At 55.8% G+C, this 26292-nt stretch overlaps 1 protein-coding gene across 3 annotated transcripts in view; it reads right to left on the bottom strand.

Moving 5' to 3' along the window:
• The window catches only part of BMP1 (bone morphogenetic protein 1), a gene marked incomplete at its 5' end in the record, with an annotated part of 40481 nt that overhangs the window by 2236 nt on the left and 11953 nt on the right, over positions 1-26292 (bottom strand). For 2 of the 3 annotated variants that reach the window (XM_079706955.1, XM_079706954.1), the window contains 13 exons: positions 419-669; positions 2493-2706; positions 3093-3220; positions 6287-6412; positions 10175-10355; positions 10775-10935; positions 11726-11851; positions 13127-13322; positions 13424-13569; positions 13833-13949; positions 15641-15743; positions 23825-23940; positions 24448-24572. In XM_079706955.1, the coding sequence (XP_079563081.1) occupies positions 419-669; positions 2493-2706; positions 3093-3220; positions 6287-6412; positions 10175-10355; positions 10775-10935; positions 11726-11851; positions 13127-13322; positions 13424-13569; positions 13833-13949; positions 15641-15743; positions 23825-23940; positions 24448-24572 (1990 nt within the window). Of the gene's footprint in view, positions 1-418; positions 670-2492; positions 2707-3092; positions 3221-6286; positions 6413-6742; positions 7101-10174; positions 10356-10774; positions 10936-11725; positions 11852-13126; positions 13323-13423; positions 13570-13832; positions 13950-15640; positions 15744-23824; positions 23941-24447; positions 24573-26292 lie in introns of those variants that run through there. The other variant, XM_079706956.1, reaches the window with a different exon arrangement.

The following is a 26292-nucleotide window of genomic DNA, read 5'->3' as shown; positions in this document are numbered from 1 at the left end:
TTGTATAGCTCCGCCAGAACGACTGCCTAGCACGACTCAGCTCAGTCCTGGTCTCTGGCTCCTGCCCCAACCTCTGCCCTCATTCCGGGCCCTGGTCAGCTGCCTTTGGACTGGGACGAGGGAATCAGAGGGCAGAGGGAACTCCATCCCCCTCTCCAGATGCAAACTACCTTCGAGACCCAACCAAACTGGTGCTGAGCAGGCTTGGGTCAGGGCAGGGCCTATCCCAGAGGCTGCAGGAACCTCTGTGTTGACCAAAAAGGACCTGGTTTCCTAGGTGGGGATGGCCCAGGGTGGGGCGGGCCTCTGTGAGCGACCACCCACTTTGTAGGCCTCTGGCTCCTACAACGTGCCAGGCAGGTGCTGTCCCCTGGGCCGGGACTCCAGGCCTGCAGAGGTGAGGGGTGGCGGGTCTCACCCCGGAGCCGCAGTAGCGCCCCAGTCTGGGGGCCGTGCTGTCGTAGCCGTCGAAGAGCTCCATGTAATCGTAGCCGCAGTCGGCCTCCTCCTCCACCTCGAAGGTCTGGAACACCAGCTCCACGCCATAGCCTTCCTCGGCCACGATGACCCACTCGCAGTCCACGCCCCCGGGGTAGTTGTTGTCGCCAAACTGGGCGTGGGAGTAAAGGTCCTTGGTCTTCACCTCTGCCTGCACCTGGCCTCCACACTCTGAGGGGGGAGGAGGACACAAGATCAGCCACCCCCCCCCCGAGCACGGCTGCGGCCCAGGCACTGTCCCTCCCCCTATTCAGGCCTCCTGGCCGGATGGAGGCCCTGGGACAAGGCCACATGGCTAGTGATAGGTGGGTTTGGACCCGGCCCAGGCCTTGGCCTGGAACAAGTGCTCTGTGGCTTTCCCTCTGGAGAGATGCCCGCGGAGGCCCGGGGACGTGGTGGGTGGAAGGCCACTCTGAGTGGAAGCCCCAGGGAGAGGTTGCTGCTAATTGGCTCCAGCTGATGGCTGTCACGGAAGAATGTGGGCCCTGTGTCGCCTGAGCTCCCATGCTTAAGCGAGAAGACGTACTTGTGGATTTTATGCGAAAACTCCTAATTTTTCAACGTTGGCTCATGTTTTTAAAAAACACAGTGTGGGCCAAACAGAGCAAGTCTGAGGGCCAGCTGGAGTTCCGGGCCTCCAGTGTGTGACCCTGTGCTGGGAGGGGCAAATGAGAGCAGGCAGGGCAGGGTCAGCCCGTCCACCCCTTCCTATGCCCTCTGGCCTCCAGGACACCTGGGCTCACGGGTGGGGAGTGGATGGGCGAGGCCTGGGTCAGGGGCTGAGTTAAAAGGGAGGAGCGGGACTGTGGACCCATCAGTTCTGGGGCCTCCCCAACAGGTAGCTTAAGACCCACAAGAAGCCTGCTAAGCCCCCAGCGGTCACCGTTGGCCTGATGTCCCAGGCCTCACAGGACTGGGCTCCAGCCTTTCTCTGTAGCCACACCATTCCCAGTTCACTGTTGTCCTCACATGCCCATTGCTCCAGCCAAACTAAATGACCTGCAGTCACCTGTGTACGCCCAGAGCTGTCTGGGGTTATGGCTGTGCTTGGTCTCCTCCCCTGCCTGCAATGACCCATCACCTCACACCCAGAGCGAGACCCTTATCGTGTTTTGTCTCCTGCTGTAATTATCTCTCCGTGTCCTGTCCCTCCCCTGGGCTGTGGGTCCCCGTGTGGGCAGGGTGAAGGGCTTACACCTGATTCATCTCTCCGTGCCCCTCTGAGTCTCCTGCAGGGGCCCAGGGCTCAGTAGAAAGGTTGCTGAATAAACGAGCAAGTAAATGCAGAGTAAACCCCTCAAGAACTGAGAGGTTTGTCTGCTTCGTTCATTTTTTTTTTTTGCAGTACGCGGGCCTCTCACTGTCGTGGCCTCTCCCGTTGCGGAGCACAGGCTCCGGACGCGCAGGCTCAGCGGCCATGGCTCACGGGCCCAGCCGCTCCGCGGCATGTGGGATCCTCCCGGACAGGGGCACGAACCCGTGTCCCCTGCGTCAGCAGGCGGACTCTCAACCACTGCGCCACCAGGGAAGCCCTGCTTCGTTCATTTTGTGACCCGCACTTAGGATGCTGCCGCGTACCTGCCACGTGTTCACAAATGTCTGCGGAATGAATGAACGCGTGAATCTGGGGGGGTGGAATGTGGGTGGCCTACTGCACAGTCAAGTGTCCTACCTCTGGGGACTCCAGGGGATTCCCTCCCCATCTCTGGTTCTCTACCCACTGTTGTCACTGCCCTGTTTTCTGACCTTCGCACCCCTCATCCAGACCTCCTCTCCCTGGCCCAGGAGGCTGACTCTCTGCCCCTCTGGTCTGGCCTTCAGGACATGCTGTCTCTCCACCCGGCCACGGGCTGGGCCTGTGTCTTCAGGAGCTCTCTGTAAACCTCCGACTGGAGCCCAGGGCCTGCCTTTGAGACCAGGATCAGCAGATGCCTCCAGGACAAATGACCACATAGGGCACCGGCTGCCCCCACCCTGGCCTGTGGTGGGCTCACCTGTGGAGTGGGACGCCTGGAAGCCCTTCCTCTGCACGGAGTTGTCAGAGTAGAAGCGCAGGAACATGCGGCTGCCCGTGGCCAGGACGGGCTCGGGCTTCTTGCTCCCACAGAAGCGGCCCAGGACGGGGGCCTTGGCGTCACGCCCGTCGTACGCCTCCAGGTGGTCATAGGCACACTCAGGCTGGGACTCGATGTCCATCTCCATGAAGGTCTGGAGGGCATGAGGGAGGACAGCGAATTAGGAATTATGTGGCCGGGGGCAGGAGGCGTGGGCAACAGGTGGCAACAAACCAAGGCCCCTGAACCCCAGTTCACGGACACCAGGGCAGTGGCCACTGCTGGTGGATGGGAGACGGGGAGGACCTAGGAAGGAAGTGACGGCAGGTACAAACCCACTGTTTGCTGGGAAAGGGCCTCTGTCCACACCAGACTTGGGCTTCTCACAGGGATGGCAGCCCTGTGGGCTCAGTCAGGCCACCAGCCCGCAGCCTGCATGGCCCTGAGCAGTGCTCTGAGTGACGTGGGGCTTTGAAGCTGACAGGAAATAGGTGATGGGCAGATGGCACAGAGGAGCGGGGTGGGGAGTGGGCACCTTACCAGCTTGACCCGGTGCCCGGGGGTGCTAGAGATGGCCCAGGTACACTCCTTCTTGCTGGGGTATTTGTCAGGCCAGTTGGGGCTGGTGATGGTGCCGCTGGTGGATGTCACCTTGTGGTCACAGCCGGCTGTGGAGAGGTGAGTGAGGGGGAGGGGATCAGCAGGGACCCCAGTGCTCCAATGGCCCCTGTGAAGAACGGAAGGAAGAAGCCCCTCCCTGCCCTCCTCCTCCTTTCTTGCTTCTCTTGTCCCCCACTTAGAGGTGGCAGGAAAGCTCACATTACTTCTTTCCCATTCAGTCACCCAGCCCGGGGAAATCGAGCTGCTTGGTTCCAAGCTGGACCTCACCTGGCACCGTCCACGGAAGCAGCCCTCCCAGGCGCCCTGTGTACACTCCTGGACCTTGGAGGCCATTTGGCCATACCACCTCTGCCCTCCACGAAGCTGCCATCCTCTGATCTCCTGCCACGCTTCCATATCCACAGAAGACTTTGGCACCTGACTCAGTTCTCTCCACCCCACTCCTGCCACCATCCTAGGTGATGTCAACAAACACATGGATGGTCCACCCACACGCTGGCCTCATGCCCCCGACCTTCTCAGCTCTATGGGTTCTCACCTCTCACCCCCAAGGCTTCGTCATCACCCTCCAATTCTCGATGCTACAAACACACCACCGTCGCAGTGGCCACCTCCCGTTCTTCCAGGGCGCTCAGGCCCTCCCTTTCCCTAACACCTCTCCAGCTTTAGAGAGAACCTTCCACTTCCTCCCAATACTTCCTCCTGGGTTGACTTAACTTGCTTCTCTATCAGCTGGACCATGTGGCCCATCACCCCAACTGCTCATCAAGGGCCATGCTTGAGCGGCACCATCTTGGAAAACCCCATTCGTGGTCTCCAAGCATGGCTGGGCCCCCACTCCCTTGACGTTCTTTGGATTCGTCCTTCACCAGCTCCATCTCCCACCTCCTCAGCTACGGCTCCGAACCTTCGGCCCTCTCAACTCCCAGCCCCGCTCCCAGCAGACCACCTCACCTCCTGCTTCCTGGAGAAAAGCAGGGCCCTCAGATATGAACAACTTCAACTTCCCAACCCCTACCTGCAAACTCACCTTCCCTCCTGCCTTGTCTTAGAGAAGGTGCCACTCCTCCTGGGCAGGAATGGATTTTCCTTCCTGGAGCTGGAGCTCATTGCTGCCCACCATCTGGGGACCCTCGTGTCACACATTTCCCGCGCTCACTCCCTCTGCCAGCTCGGCCAGGCCACGAACCTTCCTACGCTTTGCCCATCCTGAAACAACGCTCTCCTGCTCCCACCCATCCTGTCTCCTTGTCTTCAAGAAAACTTGCTACACCATGTTCTCACTACTCAGGGCTCCTTGATCCACTGCAATCTGCCTTCTGCCTCGGAACGGCATGGCCTCACAAACTCCAAGGCTGATGCTTCTTATGCGTTATCATCCAATCTGACAGGTCCCTCTGAGGAAAAGCCAGTGCACTGCTGGACTGGGGAGGAGAAAGGGGTGGGTGGGGTGCAGGCCGAACAGCTGTGCCTATAGTCAGAGGCTCACAGGATGAATGCACAGCCGCCAGGGTCCAGAGGGGCAGTGCCCTCGCAGGCTGCCCAGCAGCCCGGGTGGAGGCAGGTGGAGCTCCTGGCCTCCACGTTTGAGCTATGAGCTGCTTCCATTACCCATCTTCACCTTCCCATGTCCACACTCACTGCCCCCCACCCCATTTTTACACCAGTTTTTCCCCACCCTCTAATTTCTCCTTCCATGCCCACTTCTCTCCCCAGCTACACTGCAGTCTCCTCGGGAGCAGAGGGATCCCCTCTTGAACCCCCTACAGAACTTTGCACAGAGCTACACCCTCCGCAGGGGGTCAGGAAATACTGATTTGTTGCTAGCCTAGCACTTGAGTAAGAAACGATGAGTTCTTCTAAAGTGAATCGGAGCTACACACAGGCCATCTTCCCAGGAAGCTTACACCTCCTCCTGCTATCTTGTTGATGTCAATGCTGAGGGTTCTTTAGCAAAACCCTGTTTTTCATAGAGAGTACAGAGATGGCATGTAGTTTAGACAACATCAGAAGAAGGTCTCCCCTAGCTAAAAGATAAGGGGGCTCCGTGAGTCAGGTACTCTGTATTTGGAGAGCCTGAAGTGATGGGGATGGAAGCCCTGGAATGTCCGTTGGGTGCTTCACCTCTGTTTATTCTAGTCGGCAGTTTATTTGCTGGTACTTTGGTTGTCCACCTAGTAATGGTGAGAAGAGGCATTTGCCAGGCACTGTGCTAAGTGCTCAAAGCAAGGGCTCTAAAGCTTAGGACCATCTCATGGGTGAGGCAGTTGAAGCTCAGAGAGCCAAAATGACTCACCCAATGGCACACAGACTCTCAGCGTCAGAGGCGAGTCTACATTGTGCTGCTGGGATAGTACGTCTGCAGCAGGCACGGGCCACAGTGGAATCAGCAACTGGGAGCGGGCCAGGGTTGTACTGCATCCAGAGAGGTATCACGTGATATGGGCAATGACCCGAGAGCTGTTTCCAAGGATCTGCTGGGCTTCAATGTCAGGGAGGCAGCAGCCCTGTTCTGGGTGTCCCCAGGGGTCAGAGATGTGACCGATAACAGTGACATACGTGACTGCTTGCTACGAGCCAGGCACTGCTCGGAGCACATCACAGCGCCCCACCCCTAGGAGGAGGGTGCCAGTGCCATCCAGGAGTCACTCAGTGAGCAAACCCGGGTGCGGAGAAAGGAAGTCAGCTGCTCAAGGGCACGTGGCTGGCTAAGTGGTAGGGCTGGGCCAGGCAGCCTGGCACCAGCGTCTGTGTTCTTCACCACTGTCCCAGCTTGCCTCCCTGACAGCGGGAGGTCGGACAAAGAGAAAGACTTGGACATGGATTTTAAGGAGCACTAATTACCAGAACAGCCTAACAATGGGGCCTGGGGGCAGCCCCTCCTCTCCAGAAGTGTGTGTGGCTTGGATATTGCTGGGGGGGTGGGGAGGGATGGGGGGGCGTCCGTGCTCTAGGCGGGAGGCAAAACGAGGTGACCTCAGAGGTCACTCAGCTTCTCGAGTCCAAGGAGAGGCCGAAGGAGATGGCACCTCTGAGCCCGCTCCCCAGCCTCGGTCCTTCAGGCCCCAGGCCGTGGGCAGGGGAAGGCGCCCGGGGGCTCCGGCAGCGCTTACCTTCCTTGCAGTCGTGCTTGTTGTCGTGAAGGACGAAGCCGCTGCGACACTGACACTCGTAGCTGCCGAAGGTGTTGACGCAGTCTTGCTGGCAGCCGCCGTTATCCTTGGAGCACTCGTCCTTGTCTGCAGGGGGAACAGGCAAGGGCAGACCGGTCTGTGCAGGGCTGAGGGCTGCGTCACCCCAGGGGAAGTGGGAGGACTGGCTGGGCGTCCACCTCGCCCTCCCCCGCCCCCCCCACAGGCGGGGTGGGGAGCGGAGGTCAAGGCGATGGTGGGGGTCCAGGGCACTGCATCAAGCGGAGGCAGCTGAGGGGGGCCCAGCTGTGCGGAGAGAAAGGAGGAGTGGACGGAGGGAGGCTGGGGTCTGGAGCGGACCAGCATGGGAACCCTCTACCATTACCTGCTTACTGGACAGACGGACAAGTGGAAAAATAGACACACGGACAAGCAGACTGCAAGAGAAAGGAGGACGCAGGGGTCCCTCTTTTACTTCACAACAGGAAATGTCACAGACACCATCAAAATGGGAGGGGCGGGAGGCAGGGAGGGTCCCCTGTCCACGTGAGCGGGGGCGGGGGCGAGGAGAGCACCAGTTCTGTCCGGCCGGGGGGAGCCGGGCCGGCATGGCCGAGCGGAGGTCGGGGTGGGCGGCAGCTGAGCCCCCAGCCCATTCCGTCCAAGGTGAGGTTCCTGAGTAACAAAGGGTCCGGGAGGCCAGGCGGGCCTCACTGGGGGGTCCGGTTTCTTTTCTGCACTCGGAATTTGAGATGGTGGGGCCGTCCCCGGGGGGGCTGCAGAGCTGGCCTCTTTTCTGAAACGAGAGAGAGAAGGAGAAAAGGGACCAAGGGGTGCGGGTGGAGGGCGGGGGCCAGGGAGGGAGAGCAATGAAAACCAGGCCCGGCTCCGAGGGGGGGTCCACGGGCAGCGCGGGGTGGGGGGCAGCAGGACACACATGCAGGACGGCCATGTCCGGAGCAGCCAGGCCACGGAGGGGCAGCGGGTGGGAGGAGGCACAGCGACAGGGGACAGACGGGAGGAAGCCTGCGGCAGGGAGAAGGCCTTGGGGGTGGGAATGAGGCCCGCACGCTGGGGAAGGAGACGTCGAGTCTCTAGCAGAGGGGAGCAGTCCATGGGAAGGGGGCCTCATCCAGAGCTCGGCTCTCTCCTTCTGGTGCTGCAACTACAGAGTGTGTTACAGACACAGGCACACACTCACGCCAACACACCCACAGACATATCATCCCTCACCCTGTACCGTCGTCCCGACAGGGCAGCACAGACACTGACCCACAGGTGCACAGGATACACGTCAGCCCCTCACACACAGACACCACACTCACACACATCAGCCATCAGCCACCTGTGTACACGTGCACACAGGGATAGACGCCGCTGGCTCACTCCCTGTGCGTGAGGAAGCATGCACAGGCACACACAAGCACAGGTACAAACAGAGACACACGTGGATGCAGAGACCACGGGCTCGTCAGCAGGCCACTGCGGACTCGGGAGGGCTCACAGGCGCAGCTGCACCCATTCGGGTGGATCTGCACATGAGCTCTCCCATGAACACAGAAACCGACACACAGAGGGACACGTGGTCACAGGCACGGACGGGTACATCACAAACACATATTCTCGTCTCTCCATGGTCATTTTGGGTACTGGGTGCCTGGCGCAGAGGCAGGCATTCAGGGAGGGGGAGTGGACACACAGAATTCCAGAGATGAGCCCCGAGGTAGAAAGATGCCCGCTGACATTTACATGGCCAGGCGGAGTTTGTGACAACGGCGGCCCTGTGCCGGGTCTCCCTTGGGAGAGGGGCCTGAGGGCTGGAGCACTGGCTCCCAGACGGCCCTGCTTCTCCAGTCCACTCTCAGGTGAGCCAGACCCCGTGGGACCCAAACAACCCAAGGTCAAGAGGTGGAGTCCCCAAGTCCTCCCCCAGGTCTCCTCAGTTAGAGCATTGGGAGGGACCCTGACAGAGGACCCTGTGGAAGCTGCCTTTGCACAAGCCCTGTGAGAATGTGGGGTGATGGGCACCCTACAACCCATCCTGGGGTTTCACCGAGCTAACTCATTGGCGACTATGCTGGGAGCTTCAGGAGTCCCAGCTCACGGAATGAGCAAAGATTGTCCTGAAATTGACCCCCATGCCTTCCTCATATTTGCACCCCAAAAACCGAGTACAGTGCCTGGCACATTGTAGGGGTAAAAGAAATACTTGCCCAATGAATGAGTGAGTGGGTGAGTGAGTGCTGAGTGCAATGTTGAGAGCGGTGAGCCCTGAGAAAGGGCTGCTTTAGTGCCCGGAGAGGGGCTCTGCCATGGTTGGGGGCAGCCTCTCCTGGGAGCCAGGGATGCAGGTTGCAGGAGGGGCAGGAGCAGGGAGTGGACACGGGCCGGGACAAGGAGATGGCACTCACCCTCCAGTGCCAAATGCCCCGGCAGGTGGCTGGGGTCACACTGAAGGTCTTCAGGCTCTCTCTTCTTCTTGCCTTATGGTCTCCTCGCTGGGTGTCCCAAAAGTCCAAATAGCCCCCCTCCTGGGGGGTCAGAGTCAGATGCCCTGGACCCTGAGGGCTGAACCTCGATGCCCAGCGGTGAGGGTCCTCTGCAGGTTTCTCGTGAGAAGGGGCGGTGCAAGTGTGCATGTGCAGGTGTGTGTGTGCGTGCGCGTCTGTGCAGAGCTGAGGGTGGGCTGAGGGTGGCACAGTGTCGGGCCAGGGCAGGGCAGTAACCGTGGGTGGAGAGCCCTGGGCTCTAGGTCTGACAGATGGGGTGCTGGTCCCCCGCCACCCCCCCCCAAAGACTGGAGCAACAGAAGGGCAGGAAGAGACAAGAGTAAGCAGGTAATGGTTTCCCCGGGGCCGAGCCCATCCCTGAGTAGATGTTACGTCCCCTCAGCCCTCTGGTGAGCACCTCACACGGGTTCCAGGTGGGCCCAGGGAAGAGAGGGAGTCGCATTGCAAGGGTCTCAGCCAGCAGTGGGGCAGGGGCTGTGAGGTACTGTAAGCAGAGCGGGGTGGCTGGCAGTACGAAGCAGGGAACCAGTGCACAGGGGCAGTGCATGGCATCCAGTGGGGCAGGCGAGGGTGCAGGGCGGCCACATAGGGGGCTTGAGGATGCAGGACCCTGGGCAAAGGAGGGGAGAAGGCAGGCAGCGGGGACCCGGCCGGAGGCTTCTGGGCTTCCTGCCGCCCATGCCTGGCCCACCAGGCGTGCAGGGGATGAGGATCCCTGGGCTGCTCACCGACTAACTGTCTGCTCCAGCCAGCCCATGCCCTCCTGTCTGCCCGGAGATGGGGCCCTCAAAGGGACTTGACCCCTAGCCTTACATGGGGCAGCTGTCAACAGACATGTGCTGGTTGGATCTGAGTCCCCCACCGTGGGCCTCGGGGGAGTGGGAAGGCTTTGGGGTTGAGGGAAGGGAGGCTCCTCATCGCTTCTGAAGGCCCCGGCATGACCCCATTTGGTGTGTGCAGGTTCCGATTAAAGATCCAGCCGCTGCCAGATAATCCGCCCCACAGTCCAAGGCAAACACCCTCCTCTTCTGCATGCGGCAGTAGCCGGCCTCACTGAACTCCCTGTTCCCAGGGCCTGACCTCTCTCGGGTCTTGGCTTGCGGCCCCTGAGGCCTGGAGCGCCCTCTCCCTTCCTTTCTGCAGGCCTACGTCCTGCCCGGCCTCAGGTCGGCTCCCATACAGCCTTGAGGGCTCAGGAATAGCGGGGTTCAGGCGGGGAGGGCTGTCCTGGTGGTGGAGGGCCAGTGGGGGGAGCAGGGGACAGACCCTGCTGCCCGGCACCAGAGGGGCTGCAGAGTACAGGGGTGCAGCGGCAGGAAGAAAGGGATGCGGGGCTCGGAGCTGGGGAGTCCGGGGTTACCTGAGAAGAAGTGGGCCTTGAAGCCCTTTTTGGAGACTGTGTTGTCGGACTTGAATTCCACACGCATGTTGTTGTACTGGGAGGTGATGACCTCGGGCTTCTCGGAGCCACAGAACTTGCCGTGCAGCTTGGAGTCGGCCGTGAGTCCGCTGCGCACCTCCACGAAGTCGTACTTGCACACCTGTGGGGCAGCGCAGCTCCAGGCCCACCTCCTCCAGGAAGCCTCTCCTGACCACCCTCGCCTGAGGAGGCTCCCTGTTCTGTGGGTCCTTTCGCCTTTAGTTACCTGCTTTGCCACATCTAACGATTCAAAAAGTGCCACCCCACCCCATCAGTTCCTCTTGTGCTCCCCACACAAGCCCCCAGCCCTGCCTCTCCCCACAGGCTTCTGGACTCCACGTCCTCATTCCCACGTGCCACGTGCTCCCTGGCCTTCAAGGCCCTCCTCCCTGAGCCTCCCCTGCTTCCCCTGAACCGCCCCCCCACCCGCCGCCTCTACATTCCTGGAGTATTTCTTTCGGAGGGTAGGAAGCAGGCACCAGGCTGAGCTCGCAGGCCTCAGATCTCCCTGCATCTCCCCAGCCCCAGGCGGGCACTTACATCATTGCCTTCAGTCTCGAAGAAGTCAAACTGCAGGGAGATGCGGTACTGGGTGGGCGCCACCAGCTGCCAGATGCAGTTTTTGTTAGGGGGGTACTCCTTGGGCCAGCCCGGGCTGGAGATGGAGCCATTGAGCTTGGTGAGGAATCCACCACAGGCGGCTGGGGGAACAAGGGAGGTGGCGTCACCCACCAGGAGTCCCTGCTCTAGAGAAGGGCACGGACACAGGCTGGGGTGCGTGAAGGAGGAGGAGGGGGTTTGTGGGTTCCCCCAGCCTGGGGGGCTTGTGTGTGGTCTCTATGGGGAAGGAGGCAGGAGAGGGGGGTGTCTTCAGAGTAGGAGGAGATGTGTGGTCACTTCAATTTTCTCTGGGAGAGAACAGGCCAGGCGTCTGCTTAGAGGTGGGGGGTGGGGTGAGGGGCTCCAGAAAGGCAGTACCAGTGGGCGGGGTGGGGCGTGGCTGGGAGGGAGGCAGGGAGGACCAGGGGGCAGGGACTGGGAGGCACGGAGGGAGAGGGAGCTGCTCAGAGGTGAGTGGAGAGAAGCCCCGCAGCAAGACCAGGCTGAGCTGGAGTCAGTTAGCCAGAGAGTGTTTCACTACCTCCTGGGAATATTTATAATGAGAGGCTGGAACTCAGTGCCTGTCTAAGAACAGTGGTTTCCAAACTGTGGATCATGACCTACTGCTGGGTGATGAAATCAATCAAGATCAGCATTTAAAAAGAAGAACAAGAATGAAAACAAAACCAAACCAGAGTACATCACACCTGGTCACAGTGTGTTCCGGGGGACTGAAATAGACAATGTATTCCTTATCCATGAGTAGTGACCAAAGTGCCAGGGAATCCTAGTTTTTCTGGAAAGGGGTCTGTCCAAGGGCAGAAGAGATCCAGGCTGGAGGGTTTGGGGTGGGAGAGGGAACAGGGTCCTGGGCAGCCTGGGGGCACTTACCCTCGCAGCGGCGCTTGTCAGGGGCCAGCTCATACCCAGGGTCACAGCTGCACTTGTAACTGCCCAGGGTGTTGAGACAGCGCTGCTCACAGCCCCCACGGTTGGGCCGAGAGCACTCGTCCACCTCTGCGGTCGTAAGGAAAGGGTGTCAGTGACTCCCAGTCCGGGGCCTGGGTCCCTCCTCCTGCCCTCTGCTTGAGAGTCAAGTCCAGGGTCCCTCAGGCTACTAGGACCACCCCCAGTCCCATTCCAGGGGGAGGAAGTCAGCTGTGACCTGCTCAGAACCCCACTCGGTCCCCAGGGGATCCTGTCTGTGACAACTCCAAAGGGACAGGCAGTGCCCTGAAGGAGGGGACAGGTGGACCCATGGAGCCTTCCTTTCTGACCACACTGGCTGGGCTGGTGGCCACCACCATTCACTGGGGCCTCTCATGTGCCGTCCCCGGCTGAGTACTATTCTTTCACCTCTGCTTCAATCCCTACATGAAGCCTGTGATGGAGGGGCTGTAACTGTGCCCAGCTTACGGACGAGGAAATGAGGTTTGGGCAGAACACCCTCAGTGCCCAGGTTCGCGCCGATGAAAAGTCCACGCTGCCTTGTCTCCACCCTGAGCTCCTAGGGTACTTCCTGCCTGCACATCTCACCAATGTTCCTTCAGTACAAAGTTCTGGACTTTCAGGCAACTCCTGAATTGTTATGTCAGTTCTCTGTCGAGCACCTACCGTGTGTCAGCTACTTTTACCTACGTTTGTCATTTACTCAGTGAGGTATGTAGTGTTTCAGTGGGACCTTTTCTGCCCAGTTAGGCCATAAATTCAAGGGCAGGGCGCCAGGGTCTACGAATCCCTCACAGTGTGTTGAGTGAGTGAATGAGGAATGAACGAAGCCATGGCAGCACCATTCACAATAGCCAAGGTGTCCACCAACGGATGAGGCGAAAGGAAATATGGTTCAGACACACAGTGGAATACTATTCAGCCTTAAAAAAGAAGGACGTTCTGCCATATGCGGTAACACGGATGAACCTTCAGGACATTATTTTAAGTAAAATAAGCCAGTCCCCAAAAGTCAAATTCTGCATGATTCCACTTACATGAGGTATCGCAAATAGCCCAATTCATAAAATTAAAGAGTGGAATGATGGGTGCCCAGGGCTGGGAGGGGGTTGGGGGGGAGTCATGAATCAGAGGGCATAAAGTTTCCGTCAAGCAAGGAGGTCTGCACAGCACCGTGCCTCGGTCAGCAATGCTGGTTTGTACACTCAGATGTGTTCCGAGCGTAGATCTCAGGCTAAGTGTTCTTACCACGGTCAAATAAACTTTAAAAAATAAAAAGAAGGAACAAAGGCGGTGGGTTGGCCACAGGAGTGGGCCGGGGTAGGGGAGTGGGGAAGGAGGCACCTTTGAAAAAGTTGACGGCGAAGCCAGCTTTGTTAATGGACCCATCAGAGACGAACTTGAGCCACAGGCGGCTGGACGTGCTCTTGATGTCGTCCGGCTTCTCGTAGCCGCAGTAGCGCCCGATGAGGGTGCTGCTCTCGCTGTGCCCGTCGCGCACTTCCAGGTAGTCATAGGCGCAGCTGTCATGGCGCTCAATCTGGGGGTCGGGGGCTCCGTCAGCAGGAGGAGCCCTGGTGGCCCAGACCCAAGCCCCGGAAGCCCGCAGGAGGTGGGCCGTCCTGGAGGTCTCTGACCCACCTCAAAGGACTGGAAGGTGAGGCCCACATGGAAGCCCTCGGACACCTGGATCCGCCAGATGCAGACTTTGCTGGGCCGGTAGTCGTCGGGGTAATTGGGCGACTGGATGTGGCCGTTGTCCTTTTTCACATCTCCCCCACAGATGGCTTTGGGGACAGGGGACGAGGTGGGAAAAACAGGATGTCAGTCAGAACGCTCTGCAATGTTCGAGAGCCCCTCTACCCGCCTCTTCTAGCCCTGCCCACCTACATCCCCGGCTTCCCAGTGCCCCTGGCCCTGGCCAGTCCCAGTGGGATCTCTGCTTCCTCCTTCACGGGCCCTCGGCCTTGCCCCTGGGGTGCCAGGAGGGAGTGGTTCTAGGGTGCCCCAGGACCCCACCTCTGACTCCCCCGTCCCCCTGCCTCGGTACCTTCATAGACCGCGAAGAAGCCTTTCCCGACCCAGTTGCTGCTGCTGCGGAATTCAACCCAGAGGCGGCTGTCGGTGGAGACGATGGGCTCTGGGAGTTTGCCCCCGCAGAAGCGGCCTGCACAGACGGCGTGGACAGGGGGCATTGAGGCCCAAAGCAAGGCCCTCTCCCTTCCCGCACCAGGGCTGCACCTCCAGGAAGCCCTCCCCACCTCTCTGAGGGGCTCGGGGGCTCTGGCCCTGGTCTACACTTGACACACATTCAAGTTGGCCTGCATCTGGTCCAAGGTCCAGTTTGGCCTTGAAGAGCCAGAGTCCACTCTAGAAGATTTCATGCCCTTGAGGGAAAGGATAGGAGTCTGTTTCTGGGAGGAAAGGTGACTCCTCACGTTAGCCAATGGTACCTGTGTTTTATTTACTTTTTAAAAAGAGCATCACCATCACTACTGATCCTTTCTTATTTACTCTCCATGCAAACAAGTAATAACCAAAAACAAACACAGTTTTCTTTTGCTCAAATGCAGGGGATGCCATGGGACCCCAAATAAATCCCAGAATCCAGGGACTGGGTGAGAAAATGTCCTCTTTGAAATAAAACCTGACAAGAATCCACATAAGCGGATGAGGCTGGCCATCTGTGGAATTCTTTGTAGTCAAGAATTGACTAGGGGGCTTTCCTGGTGGCGCAGTGGTGGAGAGTCTGCCTGCCGATGCAGGGGACACGGGTTCGTGCCCCGGTCCGGGAAGATCCCACATGCTGTGCAGCGGCTGGGCCCGTGAGCCATGGCTGCTGAGCCTGCGCGTCCGGAGCCTGTGCTCCGCAACGGGAGAGGCCACAACAGTGAGAGGCCCGTGTACCGCAAAAAAAAAAAAAAAAAAAAGAATTGACTAGGGATGATTTGTGTGTTCGTAATAAGATGGGTGTTTCCCAACTTTCAGCAATGGACAGAGGGTGCTGCCCTAGGAATGTAAGTTATGAAAAAGAAACTGCAAAAAAAAAAAAGAAAGAAACAGCAATCTTGGAAATGCTAACACTTCTGTAGCAAGAAGTGTCGTAATGACAGCTGCTTTGGGTGACTAATAAGAAATATTTGAACATCAGAAACTGGGGGAAAAAAAGAGATGGTTAGCAAGGATTTGTCAGCCTGCTTCAGGCAGAGGCTGTGAGACAAAGTTCTAATGCTAATGAGCGGTCCTGAGCTACTTAGGCTCACATCCAGATCGAAGAAGGAGAATTCATGTAGCTCTTCAGCCTCTAACTCTGTGTCCATTACAGCATCTTCTGTCCTGTGGTTCTGACCCATCCATCTCCCACTTACCCACTCCCCTACCCTGAGACAAAGCACCCTGTGCAAACAAGTTTGGGCGGCCGTGCCAGGAATGTAGGCCTCTGTGGTGCACCAGACTGCATTGTGGGCACCCTCAGGCCACATCTCGCAGACAGAAAACAGAGCCTCTGAAATCGCCCAGATGAGGAAGAGAGCCTGGAGCTGAGAGGACGGGCCTGTCCATCTCCCTCTGTCACCTTGTGTGACTGCCCACACCTATACACTGACAGCCACCCTCTGAGGGAGGCCTGGAAGCCCATACTGAGGACCTTGAGGTCCAGACTGGGGAAGAGACTTGCCCAAAGTCACACATTTAGTGATGGAGCTGGCAGCACTGACTATACCAGGACTCCTGGTTCCCATGCTAGGGTGCTGCCCATAGCCAAGTGCTAGTGTTGGGGGGAGGATGCACAGCGTGTCACGTGAGTAGTTCTAAGAAGGACGCAGCTGTGGAGGAAGTAAGGCAGGGCTGTGCCGGTACCTCGGAGGGGCGCCTTCCTCCAGAAGCCATCTCGGACCTCCACGTAGTCGTACCAGCACAGGCGGCTGCGGTACAGGTCCATGGACGTGAAGTTCAGGATGATCTGGGGAAGTGGGGGAGGAAGAAGGTGACACCGCTGCCCACACATCGCCCGCCGGCCTCGCCCACCAGCCCCATGACCGCTGCCTGCCTCGTGAGGCTGTTTGCCATGGGTTATAAATAGTTAAGTGTTCCAGAAAGGAGCTCCTGGCACAGAAGTGTCCCTCATCTCCAGCCATCTGCCAGTTCTAGTCAGCATTCTTCCCAGATATCCCAAGCCAGGCCTCACTTAAAATGCACAGCCTCGTTGAAAATATGTTTGAGACCTTGGGTCTCATTTCACTGATCTCCTTAGTAAGGAGCCGTTGCTTAGGGTTAAACAAACCCAGCTCTCTTCATGGTCAACTTAAGTAATATAAATTACAGCATCTTTAGAGGGAAGAGGTCTCCTTGGTGAGAGGAAGGGCCCAGGGAGGCATGTGGGACTGGGGGCAGGGGGCGGTCTGAACGGGAATGAAAGGTCCAGAGCGGAAGAGCAGAGGGAAGAAGGCCTGAGTTACCCATCATCACGTATTTACTGAATGCTGGTTCTAGGCAGGGCTCGTGCTAACCGCTGAAGGGACTATCAGGTCTGCATGCCTCCCAAGAATGGGTTTAAGACACTCAACTATACTTCAATTAAAAAAAAAAAAAGGGGCTTCCCTGGTGGCACAGTGGTTAAGAATCTGCCTGCCAATGCAGGGGACACGGGTTCGAGCCCTCATCCGGGAAGATCCCACGTGCCGCAGAGCAACTAAGCCCGTGCGTCACAACTACTCAGCCTGAGCTCTAGAGCCCACGAGCCACAACTACTGAACCTGTGTGCCGCAACTACTGAAGCCCATGCGCCTAGAGCCCGTGCTCCACAACAAGAGAAGCCACCGCAATGAGAAGCCTGCGCACCTCAACAAAGAGGCGCCCCCGCTCACCACAACTAGAGAAAGCCTGCACGCAGCAACAAAGACCTGACGCAGCCAAAAATAAATAAATAAATAAAAGAAAAAAAAAAAAAAAAAGATATGTCCCTGTCAAGGAACTTAGGACTTAAAAGAATAAGACATATGCATGAAAAGACCACCTAGTGAAAAACTCAGATTCCAGTCATACGAGCCTGGGTTTGAATCTCGCCTCTGCATAAAATGGTACATAAAATGAATGGTGCATAAAATGAGGAAACAGCATCTCACCCTAACACAGCAATACATGGGTACAGATACTGCCCTAAGCACCTCCTTCACATAAACTTATTTCAGCCCTTGAACTCGTCAAATGTTCACCTAATACTGGAGGAACGTTTGATACCTCGGTAAGTACCAAGTCTCCCCAGCAGGGGGGCATATGAACAGGTAGAGAAGCACACTTCCTAGGAGGGAAACTGCTTCCTTAGTAGTTTCCGGAGTGAGCCCTGAAGCCTGCTGTATGTTCAGAGTCCAACAAGCAGGGACTCCAGAGAATGGCACCCGCATCTGCGAGGAGTATGCAGTGGGCATGAGAAGGCCCAAGGGGCCCACCTGTTAGGTGCTAGCTGGGTTCCCTGCTGGAGGAGAAGGGGACAAGGGTGTCCATCTCCCCTGTGGCTCACCGCAGTGTTAGAGGCAGACAGAGTGGAGGCCAGAATGAAAAAGATCCCACAGGTGCTGGCAGTTGCTGTCTGCAGCCAATACTGCCACTGGTCAAGGAAGAGCTCCTGGCTCATGGTCACTTTAGCACCGACCCCGTCAGAATTCTTGGTGTTTTCTTTTTCTTTAATTTTAATTTTAAATTTTATTTTATTTTTATTTATTTATTTTTGGTTGCATTGGGTCTTCGTTGTTGTGCGCGGGCTTTCTCTAGTTGCAGCGAGCGGGGCCTACTCTTTGTTGTGGTGCGTGGGCTTCTCTTTGCGGTGGCTTCTCTTGTTGTGGAGCATGGGCTCTAGGCATGTGGGCTTCAGTAGTTGTGGCTCGTGGGCTCTAGAGCACAGCTCAGTAGTTGCGGCACATGGGCTTAGTTGCTCCGCGACATGTGGGATCGTCCTGGGGCAGGGCTCAAACCCATGTCCCCTGCATTGGCAGGTGGATTCTTAACCACTGTGCCACCAGGGAAGTTCCTTCTTGGTGTTTTCAATATCCACCTGCACTATCCTTCCCATTTCCTGACCTTTGAATTCCCTAACCTCCTCTTTCACCCTCTCTCTGCCCCTTCTCAGCCAGCACACCATGCCCTCGACCTTGTTATCATCCATAATCTCAAATCCAAGGACCCCACTCTACATCCATGAGCCCCAATCTTTCCTTGCTCACTCCCTCTGTACACAGAGCTCAACGATCCTTCCGGTTCACTGCAACCTTCAATCTACTGAGCCTGTTGTACTTTCACTGCCTTTCACCCCCGTGTACTCACATTTCTTCTGACCTAGCTTGGAACCCATGGTCCATCTTTCATATTTTCTTTTGATTCACACATGAGTTTAAATATGTTTGTGTTTGGGGGGGCTTTCATTAATTTTGTTACTCTGAGATGTAATCGAGTGAGATCACGTTTTGAAAAGTGCACTACAGGGGACTTTTCTGGTGGCGCAGTGGTTAAGAATCTGCCTGCCAATGCAGGGGACACAGGTTCGATCCCTGGTCTGGGAAGATCCCACATGCCGTGGAGCAACTAAGCCCGCGTACCGCAACTACTGAGACTGCGTGCTGCAACTACTGAAGCCTGTGCGCCTAGAACCTATTCTCTGCAACAAGGGAAGCCACCGCAATGAGAAGCCTGCGCACCGCAAGGAAGAGTAGCCCCCGTTCGTCGCAATTAGCAAAAGCCCACGTGCAGCAACGGAGAGCCAACACAGCCAAAAAATAAATAAAAATCTAAAAATTAAAAAAACATGAAAAGTGCACTATATTACTCTTTTTTGTTTTGGCCGCGCTGCATGGTTTACAGGATCTCAGTTCCACAACCAGGGATTGAACCCGGGCCTCGGCACTGAAAGCCTGGAATCCTAACCACTAGGCTGCCAGGGAACCCCCGAAAACTGCACTATATTACTCTTTATGATGATGATTAATCATCATTGGGAGTATTATTATTATTATGATAAAAATACAAGTCCTGGCATTTTGAAAAACTGAAGTTGAAAATCTGTTCTAACTCTTGCTATAGAGCCAGTGTCTTATGACCCAATATTTTACCTTTTTAGAAAAGACCAAGTATGACCACAGAGGAAGTTTGATTCACTATGGAATCCTCGGTGCATGGCACATAATAGTTGTTTAATAAATATTTCTTGAATAGAATTTTGCTTTTTGGAATCTATTCTAATATACTTGCCCAAGCGTATAAAGATTTAAGTTTCAAGGTATTTATTTTGGCAGTAATAAAAGCTTGGAAGAACTTAAATCAGCATCCATCAAGAGACCTGAGGGGATGATTAAATAATTTAAGGGCAATCAAGATGATGGGATGCCAAGCAACCACAAAAGTGATTGAGGTAGATCTATATGTGCTGACATGGAATGATGACTGTGATTTATTGTTGAGTGAAAGGCAAGTTACAGAAGGCCACCCCCAAACCCCCACACTAGAAGGGTCTGGAAGGACATCCCAAGTGTTACCAATGCTTAGTTGTCTCTGTGGAGTGGGATTTGGAGGATGATCAAGGGGAGAAAATTCACTTTTTACCTTAGGCCTTCCTATATTGCTCAAAATTTTTACAACATGCATATGTTATTGTTATATCTAGCAAACAACAAAAATATCTTTCGAAGAGCTGCTGGGTGGAAGGAGGAATGCAGAGGGCCGAGTGAGGGCTCCCTGACTCCTAAACTTACACCCTTAACCCCTACTCCACGTGGCCTCCTTGGGCCTGCCAATCAATTTCACTCAGCAAGCAGCCCTGAGAACGGCAGCCACTTTCCCTTCCTCCCCGGAAACAACTGTGACTCTGTCCAGGGGGGATGGATTCAGGCCTCTGAAAAAGAAACCGTGCCCAGCCAGCAGAGCCCCACAGGGCCCACCCAAGACCTGCCACGGGCAGGAGGAAGCAGAGGCCACCTCACGTGGAAGGAAGAGACCTGGGCGAGCAGTCAGGGGCATCCTACAGGGAGGTGCAGCCACAGTTATACTGAGACCGGAGGTGTCTAATTAAGAGTTGTAACAACTTCTGTCGTGTGGAAACAGCTGTGCGCTGGTGGCAGGGGCACTGCCCTTTGCCAAGGAAAACTGGGCCAGCTCTGCCACTTCCTGGCTGGTGACTCCGGCCCATGGCTTGACTTTGTGCCTCGCTGTCTCTGTCTGAAAAATGGAGGTGACCATAAGAACTCCACTGGGGAGTCGGGGGTAAATGAGATACGGGTCCAGAGTCCCCAGGTGCACCCTGCGTGTGGCAAGTATTCCTCATGCTTGTTGGGTGCTCTCAGGGAGGAGATGGGAGAACACGCCGACCCTGGGGGACCTGTTGTCTGGCTTCAGTCAGATCTTAGGCCTCATGTAACTCCTCTGGGCCTCTGTTTCCTTATCTGTAAGATGGTAACGGTAATAGTACCAGCCTCATAGGACTTAGGGGAATCAAATTAATACATGTAAAATTTACGACCTTGTCTGACACGGGTGCCATACATACATGTCACACATCCATATGACAGGGTATGCCACTTGATAAACATTAATTTCGCTCCTGGAGTTGAATTTGCTTAGATAGTTTGATACTGGGTTCACAGGACGGTCCGGATCAGAATCCAGGAAATAGAAGGTGGCAAATGAGGTACCCGGGGAAGTTGACCGGGGCTCACTCATTTAATAGAGCAGGACAGTAGAATGATACTAGCAGCTAACACTGATTGAATTCCCACTATGTTCCAGGCAGTGCCCTAAGCACTTTATGTACATTAACTTGTTTAATCCTCGTGTCAACCCCATGAGGGAGGTACTATCACCAGGCTCATTTTACAAATGGGGAAACAAAGGCACAGAGAGGGTAAGCAACTTCCCCGAGATCATACATCCAGTACAGAGCACAGCTGGGAGTCAAACCCAGGCACTCTGGATCTTAAACTTATACCCTTAACCTCCATTCCATGTGGCCTCCCCAGGCCTACCAATCAATTTTGCCCAACGGCTGTGCAAAGAACGAGCATCAACTTTCCCTCCATGCTCAGAGCTCTATGCCCTTCAGTGCCTGAGAAGAGGGACTTAAGGGAGGGCCCAGCCCAGGCCTTGCAGAGGAGGGATGGGAGGGGTCATCTCTGCCCAGCTGGGGGATGGGAGGAGCCAGAATTTGGGTGGGACCTTGATGGGAACGAGGGTGGATTCGGCCAAATCCAAAAACATTTTAAGTTCTTATCTTCCTGGCTCCTCTGCAACATTTGACTACGGTCTCCTTCTGAAACCACTTTCCCGCTCATAAAGGAGTTCCCTTCGTTGCTTGGGAAACACTGTAAATCCTCTTCAGGGCAGTTGCTAATTACATGCAGTGTAAAGACTTGAGGATCCTCCAAGGAGTCCTCCAGAGCGGCTCTTTCTCCTGCCTGACATCCCTACGACTTGCACGATTGTACAAGATAAGTTTTACATATCATCACTTGCATGTCTGGCAATAAGCTGAGAACTGGTAGGCAAGTGAAAAACAACAACCTCTCAGGAGCCAAACAGATGTCAAAGTCCATCTGCTAACACACGTGGATTTATTTAAGGTTTACTGTTGAAAGAGTAGACTTTGGAGTCACATAGTCCTAGAACTGAATGCTGGTTCCACCACTGTTACCTGAGCAAACCTGGCCAGATCTCCTCCTGCACTTTAAGCCTCAATTCCCTCCACTCTCCAGTAGGGATAACAGTACCTACGTCATGAAACGGCTGTGAGGAATAACGAGATCACGCATGTACGATGCCAATAATTTGGCACATAATTGGTAAGTAACAAAAAGTGGCCATGCCAACTTTATGATACCATCCTCTTCTGCCTCCCCAGCCTTTAAATGTTTCTGTCCCCCAGGGTTCCATCTTTGGTTCAGTTACAACTCTACAGTTTCAACCAGGACCATGGGTGGGTTTTACTTTTTGCATTTCTACAATCATGCACTGGTTAATCTTTTATCCGTAGCCCACTTCTCTCCCTGAGCTCCGGGCAGGCCTCTGAAAAAGGATGGGGAGTCTTGTGGGAGCTATGAAGGGAGCAGGTCCCAGGCAGAGAGAGGCTCCTAAGGCAAGGCCATGTGTTCTCTAGAGACTAGGGCCAGCCCATGCCAGCCCACAAAGCAAGGAAAGAAGAGGGTCCTGACCAAGTTGCCATATGCCTGCCAACTGAGCAAACCTCCTGAATGGGAAAGAAAGTGATGCTCTACCCTACTCTGTGCTCCGTGGGGCCGCGGACTGTCTCGTGCACCTGTCCATCCCCAGGGCTGGGCCCGGCACTGGGCACCTAGTGGCCACACAAGTTGCCGAAGGGCACTTAGTTGTTGGAATGGGACAAGGCTTTGGAATACACAGAGTATTTCAATCACAGACTTTTATGTCATAATCTAGGATCTATGAGATCTTGGGCAAGTTAATTTTTCCAAGTTTGTTTTCTCATATACAGAATGAGGCTAACATTAGCACCCAGCCTATAACGTTGTGCTAAAAGACATAACACAGAGATTTAACACATGCCTGGCCAATCATATGCTCAATAATCATTAGTTGTTATTATTATTATTGTTATCTGCGGTGAGATTTCCGAAGGCTGGAGACCCTCAGCAGAGGAATGAAGGAATCCAGGGCAAGGTCACTACAAGACAGTGAAAAGGACTGCAATTTTTAACTTAGATTCAGAACAAGAAGAACAAGGAAGGGGTGGGTTCACTTTTGAGGGAAGATGGTAGAAAGTTAGCCAAGGGAGACAGGGAATTACTCAGCTCTCCATAAAAGTCTATCATAAGTGAGGACGATCTTCAGATTATAAAAAATAAAATCAGCATCGTTTGGAAAGGAAATAGAAGCCCAATAATACAGAAGGAGAGTCAGCGAGCGCCTCTTTAAATTGGCTTTTGCCTCTAGACTCAAAAATGACATCAGAGGACATTCAAATAACTTGCAGATGTGAGCAGTGTCTGTAATCTTGAGAACTCAGAACAAAATCTTTCCCAGTTTTCAGAAGGGGTTTGTATGCATGCGTGCATGCACATGCGTGTGTTGGGAAGGGGGTTTAGAGTGAATTCTGGGAATTGCAAACCACTGAGTTCAATGGTGATCCCCAATTAAACAGATGGTCTATGACCATTTAGAAAAGAAACACTTGACTACTTTGGGGTTCACTTGAAACAAGGTACATCAGGCAAATCTCACTTCCTTTTTAAAAGGGGGTTTACCAACTGGTGAAACTGGTGGATTTGTTTTCGTAAGGCAATTCATCCATGTATTCGGCATTTATTAATCACTTCCTGTGCCAGAGACATAAAGATGACAAAGGCCTGGTCTCAGAAGCAGCTCATATGGTGGTTGGTCAATAAGGTGGTGACCGGTGGCTGGCTGGTAATGACATTTAGCGTAGTCATAGCTAGTGGAATAGTTTTGCCACAAGCCTGCCGATTACTGGGTCAATGTCAATTCAGAGGGAGATCTTGGATCTGCTTTAATTCATGTCCTGTTCAATATTTTGATCAAAGGCCAGGTTCGGAACACCCAGAAGACATGTTTATCAAATGAGCTCATGGCAGAGTGAGGACGGCTACCTGCTGGATGGTGGAATTCTGATTCAAAGTGCTGTTGGAATGAGCAACGCGACCGGTAATAAAATCTAACCCAGCTCAAGGTTGCACTAGGACATTAAGAACCAAGTTCCAATCAAGGGAAATAAAGCCTTAAAGCTGACTCTTGGGAGCAATAAAAATATGAAGGACATGGAAGGTCCAGGGGTGGGTGAGAGGTCCAGACTCCACATAAAAAGCCCGTGAATGGATCTGAGAAGCACTTGGAAAAATGTCTGGCACATAGTAAATGCCATTCACAAGTTAGCATTTATATACAACTATTAGTAGAAGCCTCTCATCATCCTGCAGGGTGAATGAGTTTACATTCCCAGGGAGGTCACTCACAGCCACATGGACTAAGCTCTCCTACTCAGGGGTCCTGGCAGAGGAGAGGATGCTCAGTTACCTTCTCCCCAGGTGTGACTGAGATGCGCCATACGCAGTGCATGTGGGCGGAGTAGCCGTTGGGGTACTCGGGAGAGGAGAAGTTGCCCGTGCTATCTTGCAGGGTCTCTCCGCAAGCTGTCAAGGAAAGGAAATGACTGGGTTGCTGGCTGCACGTGCCCAATCCCCCCAACTTTCTGGCTTCCCTGCCCTGAGCCCTGGCATCCTTTGGGGGAGAGGAGAGAGTCTGGGATGGCCCTGTCCCTTTAAGATCCATCCCTTCTCCTTTCCTTTCTACCTAGTGCTGCAGGATGCCCTGTTGTCAAGGCAACATGGGTTCCAGAGTTAAGGTCAAGCTCCTTCGGGGGGCCTCACTCCATCTCACTCCCTGAGAATCGCTCTGCGCCCCCCATTTTCTGCTCCTACTGTCCCTCACTCTCACCCTCAGAAGACGGGTGGCTCGGCATCTCCCCACCTGATCCAAGCCCCACTTTGGGTCTGTAACTTGAACACCCCCCCTCCCTGGGTGCCCCGTCCCCCGACACCAGGCAGCCTCAGCCTTTTCTAAGTCTCACAGCCTCAACCTTCTTGGCCCCAGGGCCTGCCCTCCACCCCACCCTGGCCTGTCCCCACCCCTGCCCCGACCTGGGCACTTGTAGAGCTTGCGGGCCTGGGCAATGTCCCCCTTGCTGAGCCGGGTCCTCTGGCCGATGGGAGGCTTCACCCCATTCACCTCGTACTTGGGAACGATGGTGTCCAGGAAGATGCCCCTGAGGAGGAGAAGCCCAGCCTGGGTGAGAGTCCGATGGGAAGGAGGGCGGCTGGCCTGCGTGCACCGGAGGTCACGACCCCGCAAGAGCCCAGACATTCCTCAGCAGGGTCAGGGATGGGTGGAGACATCTCACCCTGTCATTACACTGCCCACTGACCAGCAGCCACCCTGCTCCGTGGCAGCCATACCACAGGGCCTGGGGGAGCCCCAGGAACGCTTTGGGAGGCCGGGGACACGGACCTAGGAGGCCCTGGGGACCCACTGGTGCTCCGGCTCAGTCTGGCCCAACTCCCAGCCCCGGGAGAGCTCCAGACCTCTAGTCAGTCATGTCTCAGCCCTGCCCGGCCCTGCTTCTGAGGCCCCCTGTGCTGATTCAGCCCTGACTGCACCTCTCCCAGGACTACCCAGGGCCAATACTTCGCCCTGCTGGCACGGGTTACTCCTGATGTCACGTGGGACAAGGCCAAAGGGCAGGCTCCACCGTGGCCAGACCAGACCCCAGGGACAGCCCCGCTAGCTCCCGATCCATCAGTGTCCCCTGTCCCCTCAGTTCCTGCCTGCTAGGTCCTGGGTGTTTCCATCGGGGAGGAGCAGGTGGAAGGGGCAGCAGGCGTCGCTCCACCTCCCCAGGGCCCCTGACTCACACCCAGCCGGGGAGGACTCAGCAGGAGGTGGGGTGGGATGTGGTGGGAAATGTACAGGGGGTGGTCTGTGGGTGCGGCAGGTGGGATGACCTCACCACCCTTCCTTGGTCTCTGTTCCCTCAGGTCTGGAGGCAGGAAGAGTGGGTCTAGAAGGAGTGTCTGAGGAGAGGGGGAGGGCCAGGGTCTGGGAGAGCAGAGACGGAGGATGAGGACAGAGCCAGGCATGGGAAAGGCCAGGAGGGGGTGCGAGCTGGGGTGCAGGGGGCTGGGGGGAGGCTGAGAAGGAGGAGGGGCTGTTTCCCACACTCTGCTAAGGAGAAGCTGGGACGGGGAGGCTGGGCCACTACTTCTGGGAGCTCTGGCTGTGATTTCTGGGAACCTAGGCCCAGGATAAAGAGTAGGCGTAGGGGGCTTCCCTGGTGGCGCAGTGGTTGAGAGTCCACCTGCCGATGCAGGGGACACGGGTTCGTGCCCCGGTCCGGAGGATCCCACATGCCGCGGAGTGGCTGGGCCCGTGAGCCATGGCCGCTGAGCCTGCGCGTCCGGAGCCTGTGCTCCGCAACGGGAGAGGCCACAACAGTGAGAGGCCCGCGTACCGCAAAAAAAAAAAAAAAAAAAAAAAAAGAGTAGGTGTATACGTGCTCGTGAGCTGGGGAGCGGGGCTGGTCCAGGGCAGAAGCCAGACTTTGTGCCAATCAGCCAATTACGAAAAGGCAGACCCATCAGAAAGACATGCCCCCTTTGGCTGAGGGTTGAGGGGAAAAACTCAGCTCCTTCGGGCGGATACGGTTCCGGGGCCACAGCACACCACGCGGCTGCACAGCAGCTGGGTTTCAGCCTCCGGGGCCAGGTGTGCCCAGTACTAGGTGAAGAACCCAGGCTCTGTGAGTCCCGGCCCTGCCATGGACCCACCGTGGAAGAGGACAGCAGGGCGGGCAGCACCCACGGGTCCTCTGCTCGGGGGCCGCAGCCACCCAGAGGCCCACCCTTGTCCTCGCCAACGCCCGCAGCAGGGCAGGCTAGTGCGAAGCGGGAGGCCTACGGAGGGCGGGGCTGGGCTGCCCCGGAAGAGGC

Source organism: Hyperoodon ampullatus (assembly GCF_949752795.1).
Source record: "Hyperoodon ampullatus genome assembly, chromosome: 6".
In the NCBI taxonomy this organism is placed as follows: domain Eukaryota; kingdom Metazoa; phylum Chordata; class Mammalia; order Artiodactyla; family Ziphiidae; genus Hyperoodon; species Hyperoodon ampullatus.
The sequence above is the reverse complement of the archived record's forward strand: the minus strand, read 5'-3'. Positions and strand labels throughout refer to the sequence as shown.